The following is a 10705-nucleotide window of genomic DNA, read 5'->3' as shown; positions in this document are numbered from 1 at the left end:
GATGTCTGGGAGGCGTGTGGTGCAGCTCCTGACATTTGGTGTCTTAGCTCAGGCTGCTGTAACAAAGCACCACAGTCTGGGGGACTTATAAACAACAGACGTTTATTTCTCAGAGTTTTGGAGGCTGGAAGTCCCAGATCAAGGTGTCGGCATGCTGGGGTTCTGGTGAGAGTCCTCTTCCTGGTTGCAGAAGGCCAACTTCTCATATCGTCACGTGGGGGAGAAACTCTGTGGGATCCGTTTGTAAGAGCACTGATCCCATTCGTGAGCATTCCAACCGAGTCATCTGCCCAAGGCCCCACCTCCAGATACCACTACATTGGTGTGTGGAGTTTCAACATGTGAATGGGGGGTGGGGCGCATTCAGTCCATAACTCTTGGAGATAGGCAATAACTGACAGATGACAGACTGCTGTGCCTACTGTCCTAGGCCCAGGTCCCTGCTATTTGCAGTGGATGGTTATCAGAAGAACAACCCCTGGGGACTTCCCCAGTGGTTAAGAATCCACCTGCCAGTGCAGGGGACACGGGTTCGAGCCCTGGTCCGGGAAGATTCCGCATGCCACGGAGCACCTAAGCGTGTGTGCCTAGAGCCCATGCTCTGCAGTGAGAAGCCTGCGCACTGCAGTGAAGAGTAGCCCACACTCGTTGCAACTAGAGAAAAGCCCGCGTGCAGCAACGAGGACCCCACGCAACCAAAAAAAAAAAAAAGAAATGAAAAGAAACACAACCCCTGGAAGTATTTGGTAGTCAACATGCCCCATTCGTCGATCAGACTGACTAAATCAACTATGAAAAGCATGTAAAGAGTCTGCCATGGTGGAGGTTTGTTCTGAGCACTGTGACCTTTCCCTGTTCTAAGCTTCCTGCTCCAGGGCCGTGTACAATCAGCACTGTTTGGATCCCTTCAAGTACCAACTGTCCCTCCTAACCCCTCTCTGCCCAGGCCGCACCTGTACTTGGTTCTACCTGTAGCCCATGGCCCATCGCAGGGGCCACCCATCTAGTTGCAGACTCATACGGGAGGATGTTAGAGGAGGAATTCCTGTCTAGATTGGCATATTTGTTGGGATACCTGTAGGACCCCTTCCAAACCTCCAAGGCTAGCGCTGACCCAGCACTACTTGACTAGATGCCCAACAGGTTGCTCTGAAGTCTTTGCAAGCAGACGTCTTTTCAGAAAATTCATTAATTAAGTGATCCCCTTCCAACACAATTCCACCCAATGCCTTCCTCAGTATATTCCCAGAATATCAAGGCTGGCTTTGAGGATATAATCTTCAAACAAAATCCTGTCCCCTCCTTTGGTATGGACTGATACGTTAGCTTCTTAGGTTTTGAAATTAGTTTGCCTCAAGTGATGCTACCTTGATTGTGCCCGTTGAACTTGAGATTCATTCTCTCCCTCCCTCCCTCCCTCCCTCCCTCTCTCTCCCTCTCTCTCCCTCCCTCCCTCTCTCTCCCTCCCTCTCTCTCTCTCTCCCTCTCTCCCTCTCTCTCTCTCTCTCTCTCTCACACACACACACACACACACACACACACACACACACACACTACTAAGAAAAAGTATTCCCGAACTCAGAATAAAAGCACCATGGCTCCCACTTGCTATAGGGAAGACAGTCTTCAATCCAAGTTCACTGTTCAGGATGGTGCAAAATGCTTTCTTCCTGAGATTTTAGCTGATCGTTGCCGTTGGCAGTTGAACCAGTCAACGTGGCACTCACTACCAGAGTAAACACAGTTGATGTTAGCCTTAATAACTGTCTCTCATGCAGAAGTGTTTGAGGTGAGTGATGCAGATCAGGAGGCTGGCAGGTGAGGAGGTGCTGCCCTGTGCAGAGATCAGACCTGGCAGGACAGTCAGATGAATCAATCAACCTGTGTGAGTTAGGGATTTGTCTGGGTGTTTTCCCCCTTGCAGCTAGATTGAGTGTTCAGTAAACTCCAAACTCCTCTTAGCCAAGAAACAGTTGTTCCCATTCTTATCCCCGGGGCTCGTGCGTGTGAGTTGGTTTTGACGATGCTCCGGGGACAGTCAAAACACGGAGTCCTCCAGGGTCTCAGATCCAGCCTCCTCCGCATAGCTTATGACTTCAGTTTCTGTTTCATTGGAACCAGTTTTCTGCAAAACAAATCATCCTTCCTTAGATGTCTTCTAGAGAACTTTATGAGTCTTTGAATTTCTTTACAATTGGTTTCAAGTCAATTTTGCTTATGAAAATAGTAAATGGTCACTGAAGAAAGTATGGAAAATAAGTAGGAAGAAAACCAAAAAATACTGATCAACTTAACTCCCAAGCACAGCCCACTGTTTGTCTTCAGCCCTTTTTTCTAGATAGAAAGTTATCTTTACAGTTATATGAAGAGCTTTCTAAGTGGATTTCTTTCCACGTAGCATCACATCTTATTTTAAATTCCATACAGCCAGCCCTCGGTATCCACAGGCTTCGCACTTTTACATAATGGACCCGAGCGTCTGCGGTTGTTGGTGCCCGCCGGGCCTCCTGGAACCGTGCTCCCTGCAGATGCTGAGGGATGACTGTATGTTCTTTGGCTGCCTCATTTTGAATAGTTCCATTGTATGCCATCCACAGTTGACTATAGTCTTCCCTTAAATAGGGGTGTTATGTCCAATTTTGGCTATCATAGATAATGCTGATATTAATTACAAAATTCGTGACCAAAAAAATACCTTCTGGAAGAGATTGTATTCCTTGACCCCCTTTACTCAATCAGCACATGTTTTTCATATTTTTTTAAGTGAAGTATAGTTGATTTCCAGTGTTGTACCAGTCTCTGCTGGACAGCAAAGTGACTCAGTTCTACACATATATATTATTTTTTTATATTCTTTTCCATTATGGTTTATCACAGGATATTGAATATAGTGCCCTGTGTTATACAGTAGGACCTTGTTGTTTAGCCATCCTATATACAGTAGTTTGCATCTACCACCCCCAAACTCCCAGCCCATCCCTCCCCCTCACCCCGCCCCTGACAGCCACAAGTCTGTTCTCTATGTCTATGAGTCTGTTTCTGTTTTGTAGATAGGTTCATTTGTGCCATATTTTAGATTCCACATATAAGTGATATTATATGGTATTTGTCTTTCTCTTTCTGACTGACTTCACTTAATATGATAATCTCTAGTTGCATCCATGTTGCTGCCAATGGCATTATTTCATTCTTTATGGCTGACTAGTATTCCATTGTGCTGTATATATGCACCACAGCTTCTTTATCCATTCATCTATCGATGGACATTTAGGTTGTTTGCATGTCTTGGCTATTGTGAACAGTGCTGCTGTAAACACAGGGGTGCATGTGTCTTTTTGAATTATAGTTTTGTCCAGGAGTGGGATTGCTCGATCATATGGTAGTTCTATTTTTAGTTTTCTGAGGAACCTCCATACTGTTTTCCATAGTGGCTGCACTAACTTACGTTCCCACCAACCATGTAGGAATCATTCCACACTTTTGTTCTTTTGGCTGCGCTAGGTCTTAGTTGCAGCACGGGGGATCTTTCTTAGTTGCGGCACGTGGGCTCTCAGTTGCAGCATGCATGTGGGATCTAGTTCCCTGACCAGGGATTGGACCTGGGTCCCCAGCATTGGGAGCATGCAGTCTTAACCACTGCACTGCCAGGGAAGTCCCAGCACATTTTTTGCACTGGACACCACGTGATGCATTGAACACGCAGTGATGAACACGGCAACTGTGCTCTCTGCCTTACGTACTTTTAATAGGTTGTTGTCTACTTAATCTCGGAAGGAACCCTCTCCGGTTACCAGCGTAGAAACAGAGAATGGCTGGAAACCAGTCTGTAGCCAATGGAAAGCTGAGAATAAGAGTTTTTTCAGTGAGTCTTTTTTATCACTAAAAAGCTCATCCCCCTGCTTCCTCCCTCCCTCTCCTCCCACCAGAGCCTGTGTCTTGAACGTTACAGAACAATTTCTGACTCAGGCCTGGACAAGCAAAAACATGCTTAACAGCCTCTCTGGGATAGCAGCTACCCTCTGAACCCCAGGATTCTGGGTACCAACATCAAGCTTAGAAGTATGAGCGGTGATGAAAAGCAGAGGGTCTCCTTTCCCACCAGGGGGAGGCTTCCCGCGGTTTGCCCATAACTCTAATGGGCCCCCTCATTGTCCTTGGAGCAAAGGCCCCAAGAGTGGGTTGGTTGCACAGGCTCTGCCTTTGAAGGTACAGGCTGGGGCACTGCCGCACGTGGCCCAGCTGTGGTCAGCTCTGTACTGAGGCACCTACTCCTCCAGGTGGAGGTGGTAGAACTGAGGGCAGGAGGTGACCGTTCATTTCCCCAGTTCTCCCCACTCTCCCCCTCCATGCTGCGGCCCTCCCGCCCCACCCCATCCCTCTCACTGATCTGTTTTTCCTGACCCGCTGCAATGTGAGAGGAGAGTGCGTTGTCCGGAAGAGCTTGGCAGTGATGGGTTTTGACATAAATCCTTTGCTTATTCTGAAACCAGCCTGTCTATCCCAAGAGTTGTTTTGCACACATGACTTGATGGTTTGTTTGTTTGTTTGTTTGTTTTTGGCTGCATCGGGTCTTGGTTGTGCGGGCTTCTCTCTAGTTTTGGTGTGTGGGTTTTCTCTTCTCTAGCTGTCGCTCACAGGCTCCAGGGCATGTGGGCTCTGTAGTTTGCGGCACACAGGCTCTCTAGTTGAGGTGCTGACCTCAGTAGTTGTGGCGCTGGCTTAGTTGCCCCGTGACATGTGGGATCTTAGTTCCCCAACCAGGGATCAAAGCCACGTTCCCTGCACTGGAAGGCAGATTCTTTACCACTGAACCACCAGGGAAGTCCCCATGGCTTGATATTAATTAACAACAAACCGCAAACTTACCCAGTAAGCTGTTAAGCCAGTTTCTTTTACCAACCTCAGAATGTGCAAGGAAATCTTTGGGGGCTGTGAAGGGAAATGAGATACCAGCACTAAGATGTGCTATTAAGAGGCTGGGTCAGATGACTTGAGTCTGCTCCTTAAACCACAGGTGCTTTCCAGGCATGAGTGTGCCAGATCCAGGAGGGATCCACAGCACGAGTTCACAGGAGGAGAAACAAGTTTCACAGTGGGGCACACTTTCCTTCCAGAAAAGCTATGGGTTAACAAGGGCAAGCTGGCGGTCCCCCTGATAAAGGAGACCACAAGCGTGGAACTGAGGGTAGGGGTGACTCTTGGGCCAGCCTCGATTCTCTGCTTCAGTAGGTCAGTAACTGTCATCCGCTAGATCATCCCAAACACCCGAACTGCAAACTCTAAAGAAAGGTCACCTCTTACTGCAGTGATGCATTTTGGTGAGTGAGTGATCGACCCAAACGCCCCTACAACCAGTCACCAGTTGACTCATCCTACCATGAGTAACTTTATCAGAGAGAAAATGAAATTTATTAAGAAAATTGCTTGATGAGGGTCTGCAGGCTGCAGCCTGTGGGCTGAGTCTGGCTCATTGCCAGATTTTGTCAATAAAGTTTTATTGGCCAAAGCCATTTGCATATTGTCTGTGGATGTTTTCCCACTACAGTGGCAGTGTGATAAAACATTTGGCCCTTGAATGTTTACTATCTGGCTCTTTACAGAAAGTCGGCTGGCCCCTGATCTAAATAACCATTCAATTTAAGGACAGATTTAACAAGCAACCTGCAATACACTGAACATCCCAAGACCTTGCTGACAAAAATTAAAGAAAACCTACAAAAATAAGGTGAGATGTCACATTTACAGATCGGAAGACTCGTTATGTTTTAAGATGTCACTTCTCCCCAAATGCACCTATAATACAAGACAATCCTGATCAGGATCCCAGCAGCTTTTTTTGTTGAAATTGATAAACTGGCTCTAAAATTTATATGGAAATAAAAAGGACCTAGAATAACCAAAACAACTTTGAACAGTCATGTTTGGAAGCCTTACACTACCTGGCCTCCAAGTTTACAATAAAGCTCTAGTCATCAAGACTTTGTATTAGCATAAAGATAGACAAATAGATCAATGAAACCTAATAGTCCAGAAATAGACACAGATATACATGGACAACTTATTTTCAACAAAGATGCCAAGGCATTTCACTAGGGAAAGGATGACTTCTACCATGTGATGCTAGAACCATTGGATGCCATTGGTAAGTGAGCATTCAGTTAAGCCTAAGTGCTCTGAATGGTTAACAGCGCCTAAGAAAACATATTTGGAGAAATCATTTGCCTTTTCTATGGTTCTTTATACTAAGGAACTAGGAAAAATCCCTCTGAAAAACTTTACTGATTGGGGTACCCATGTGTAGAAACACTGATTGTTAGAACGTCAGAGATAAACAGGTCATTGGACCATCGCATCTGTGCCCCTTACTGTGCAGAAATGGAAGCCAGGGCCCATGGGGTTGAAGGAATTGCCCAAGGTCTGGGTGATAAGAGCTGGGTGATAGAAAATAAAAGCTCAAGTCTGACTGGTGAGGACACTCATAACGGAGTAGGACCTTTGCAATATTCAAAGACTGTAATGAACATATATTAAAATAATCAGCGGAAGAGCAGAATGACAAAAGCAACCTGAAGGCACCTGGCCTCCTGGGTAAAGACCCTGCCTTGTTACATGGAAAACGAATGACCCAGTGACAGATCCCTGAGGACCCAACCCTGGGCAGATATGACATGTCATAAGAACCTTCAATATTACCTCATAGTTGATGGTTACAAAGAATTCTTTAATATTACTCTTTGGTGCCGGAACAGGTGGAAACACCTTGGTCCACAAGTGGCATCTGAAAACAGAGTAAAGGAGGGAAATAGATAAGCAAGAACAGCCTTTCTTGTCCTTAAATATCTACTCTAAAACTTGACCTAGTTAATCCCTGGGCCTGCTGTTTTGTGAATTCAAAATGTTCATTGACTAAGACTTCCAAATATCTACACTGTAGTAATAGTTGAAGAGCTTGGGGGTGCTGCAAGGCTCTGATGGGACTTCTGAATCATCCGAGGAAGACAAAATGGCAGTTGCTTCATGTTGGTGCGTGTTACCAGGCCTGATTGCTGAAAATGATGTACATCACGTGCGGGGGGCCCCAGGGTTACCCACGATGCTGGTAGGCAGCCTCTCCCCCTAGGTGCCAGCTCTCAGGGTTTACTGTCTTTTTCTTCTCCTTTGAGCTGCCAACCGCCCCCCAGCCTATAGATGCCATCTGATAAGACATTTTTAATAGTGAAGCTGTTTAAAATAAAAGTCACTTTCTAAATTATGAAAAAGCTAATAAGATAGAACATGTTCTGCAGCCTCCTAAGTGGCGCTTGGCCTTCCCGGACACCAGAAGGGATGAGAAGTTCTTATGGGGCCGTTTGCAAGCCCTAGGTTTGGCCACCAAATCTGCATGACACTTCTAGAATCTGTCTGACCTGGGAATGATCAGCCAGTAAGGGACTGGATGACCGAAGGGCCAGGGTAGGAGTTGGTACCTCATAGTTGGGGATCATAACACAGGAGGTACCATAGTGAGTTCAGCATCCAGTGGGATGCCTTCCTTTACCCAAGACGTAACAAGCATGCCCTGGGGGCTCAACAGAGGCAACCAAGTAGGGAGTGGAAGGCAGTCAGGGAATCAAAGAAACACGAATGTAAAAACCTTCATAGAGGGACTTCCCTGGCATTCCTGTGGTTAAGAATCCACACTTGCACTGCAGGGAGCACGGGTTTGATGCCTGGTTGGGGAACTAAGATCCCGCATGCCACGCTGTGCAGCCAAAAAAAAATCCTTTGCGGAGATGAATAGACTGTCGGCAAATTCAGGAAGGGGGTATCTAACGACCGAAGGCTGTGTTGTGCTCTGTATCCAGTTTCTGTAAATCACCTACTGTTTACCAGTTTTTTATTTGGTCCACACTCATCTTGGAAAGGCTGCCCGGGAAGACACAACAATGTCATACATTCCACCTGATAACAAGAACCCTGCATCCAGTGGATGCATGGCAAGAAGGTAAAAATCCAATATTTAGATCCCAGTGAAAGCACCCAAATAAAAAGAATACCTACCTTCTGCAGATGAGTGAGAAAATTAACAAGATGAAGCAGATGGTCGCCATAACTGCAATAAGGAACCATGTTGTCCAGGGCTTCTGCTCATCGTTTCCTAACGAAAAAAAACAAAGCAAACGAAATCAGAACTAGAATCGTCAGCAGGAAAGAGAGATGACTTCACTAGGGCCTAAGGGGGCTTGGGTCAGAGTTCAAGGCGCTGGTGATGCTGGGAAGGTAGCTTAACCTCCCCGAGCTTTAGATTTCTCATCTGTAAAATGGGGCAGGGTGGGCAGGGAGCATCCATCCCACAGGGTCGATACAAGAGTGAAATGAAATAACGGCAGTGGCAGTGAGGCCACTTTTAATCTTGAGGCATTCTTTAATCAGTGAGCAGATACTCATGGAGTATATTCTAGGTAATGTGCCAGCTGGATCTCGGAGCTTAGGAGCTTTTGGTGAGTACTAAGGTTTTTAGATGAAAAAGGTGCAAAAATGTAAGCCTACTCAGTAACCTAATTGCAGTACAATCAAAACATTTTACAAAGTTGGACTTTTAGAGGAAGTAGAGTGTGGGATAATACTCATAGTTCACAACAAAGGTATCAGACTCCGTCGTAAGTTCACAATCTGAATTATCCTCACAACGCCTCTTACGTTTATACCTGTTGTTCACAGATGAAAACGTGGATGCTAACTTGATTCAGTACAGAAAGTATAAACATGCCACATGCTGCCGACCATCTAGTTAAATTTGCTTCTAATTTATACTCAAGGATAGATTCTTCTGTGGGCTTTGATGATAGCTTTGGGGGGTGTGTGATTTTTTTTTTTTTTTTAAGGTACTGGAAATACCTTCAAGAAAAACCCAAGGCCATTTACCAAATGGTGTTTAAAGGGTAACCTGCTTGCTAAACTGTCTGATTCATTTTTAGAGAAGAATGCAAATCTTGAGTTATCTCCCTGAATGCATGGGTCCTTTCTGTGTTCATTCATTCCTTTATTCGCCCATTTAGCCAATATTTACTGGGCTCCTATTATGTGTGGGACGTTATGCACGTTGCTGGGAGACAGTGTTAACAGAAAGCATGTGAACCCTCCCTTCCTGCAATTGAGGGAAGAAGTCGATAAGCAAATAAAGACACAGGTAATTTAGTGACAGCAGCTCTAAGTACAGAGGTGAGATATACACCCCACCCCAGGAGAAGCAATCCTTGGTTTGCCATTAACGGTTTCTATTATAAAATGAGAAGTGAATGTAAGTGGAATTTTCAAGTCCCTTGTAAAATATCTTAAGACTTCCAAAAGCCCCAAAATACTTAAAAACTCACATCTTTCCAGGTATCAGGGTGGAGAGATGTCTCGAGGATTTAATGCTAGTGATTCCAATGTTGCCTTGATCTCGTGCCCTTTTTTTGTTTGTTTTTCTGGCCTCCTGAGAACTCTTAGTTGAGGTTTATCTTCTACCTCCCAAAAGCTTTAATCTCTCCTTCATCTCTTTCCTTCTGCTTTCAAATATTCATAGAGTCCTTTATCTTGAATAAGCCATTACTTTGCTCTGCCATCTCTCCCAACTATTATCCAATACCTCCTTTATTTCCCAGCCTCATTTCTTGAATAAGGGATTCAGGCAGCTTCCTTTTCCCATCTCAGAAAGCACTTTAACAATTTGCTGGTGGCTTCCTCCTGGTTGAAGCCAAAGGACGGTCAGTTTCTTTTTCCAACTTTATTTTTCCTGACCTCCCTCCTGAATTCAGATTTGATGCTTGCACCCACCTGGAAACCAAGCCACTGGCTCCTTTACCCAAATATTCCTCTTCTTCAATATCATTTCCTTCCCCCCTTTCTAATTTCAACTGCCCCTCACCGCTCAGCCTTAACCCTTTGGTATTTTCAACTATGGTCTATTCTTTGAACTTTGAAATGTTTGTTGAGCATAGCTTCATCTTTTAATTCCATGGCATCCTCTCCTGAGTCTTTATCCCTGCCCAGCTCCCAGTCTGGATCTGAGACTGCCTGTAGGCAGAACCCACTGGGATGTGTCTCAAAGCTGACAGCATTCAAAACCCAACTCACACCCTTCTTCACATCAAAACAACTTCCCTCATAACTTCCCCATTCTGATCTCCCCTCTTGCAAGATCCCAAACTGGAATCCTTGGAAGGCACTTGGATTCTTCTCATTCTCTGTAGCCCCTCCCTCCTTTCCTCATCCACTTGTTTTACATCACACCCAACCGTAAATGCAAGAGAACCAGCCATATGTATACACATATCCCCTCCCTTTTGTATTTCCCTCCCATCCAGGTCACCACAGAGCACTGAGTAGAGTTCCCCGTGCTATACAGCAGGCCCTCACTAGTTATCTATTTCATACCCAGTGGCGTATATATGTCCATCCCAACCTCCCAATTCATCCCACCCCCCTTTCTCCCCACCACCGGTGTCCACACGTTTGTTCTCTACATCTGTGTCTCTGTTTCTGCTTTGCAAATAGGTTCATCTGTACCATCATAAATGCAAGACATGCATGCTTTTGTGTCATGAGTTTGCCTAGTCTGGAAACCTGGGTTCTATTCTTAGCTTGTTGTGAAGGTGGCCGTTCTGGGCCTCAGTTTCCTCATCTGCAAATATGAGGAAGTTGAACTCTGACCCTTAAGAACGCTCTCAATGCAGCACATTTT

At 45.4% G+C, this 10705-nt stretch overlaps 1 protein-coding gene across 1 annotated transcript in view; it reads right to left on the bottom strand.

Moving 5' to 3' along the window:
- Positions 1 to 1465: 1465 nt before the first annotated feature.
- The window catches only part of IL5RA (interleukin 5 receptor subunit alpha), a 34294-nt gene continuing 25054 nt past the window's right edge, over positions 1466 to 10705 (bottom strand). The window contains exons 10-12 of the mRNA XM_032648009.1: positions 8041 to 8137; positions 6694 to 6778; positions 1466 to 2125 (exon numbers count right to left, since the gene is read on the bottom strand). Coding sequence (XP_032503900.1) covers positions 2039 to 2125; positions 6694 to 6778; positions 8041 to 8137 — 269 coding nt within the window. The 3' untranslated portion in view covers positions 1466 to 2038. The remainder of the gene's footprint in view (positions 2126 to 6693; positions 6779 to 8040; positions 8138 to 10705) is intronic.

The sequence above is a fragment of the Phocoena sinus genome, chromosome 11 (assembly GCF_008692025.1).
Source record: "Phocoena sinus isolate mPhoSin1 chromosome 11, mPhoSin1.pri, whole genome shotgun sequence".
Classification (NCBI taxonomy): Eukaryota; Metazoa; Chordata; class Mammalia; order Artiodactyla; family Phocoenidae; genus Phocoena; species Phocoena sinus.
Note: the sequence above shows the minus strand (reverse complement) of the source record. Positions and strands in the feature narration are given on the sequence as shown.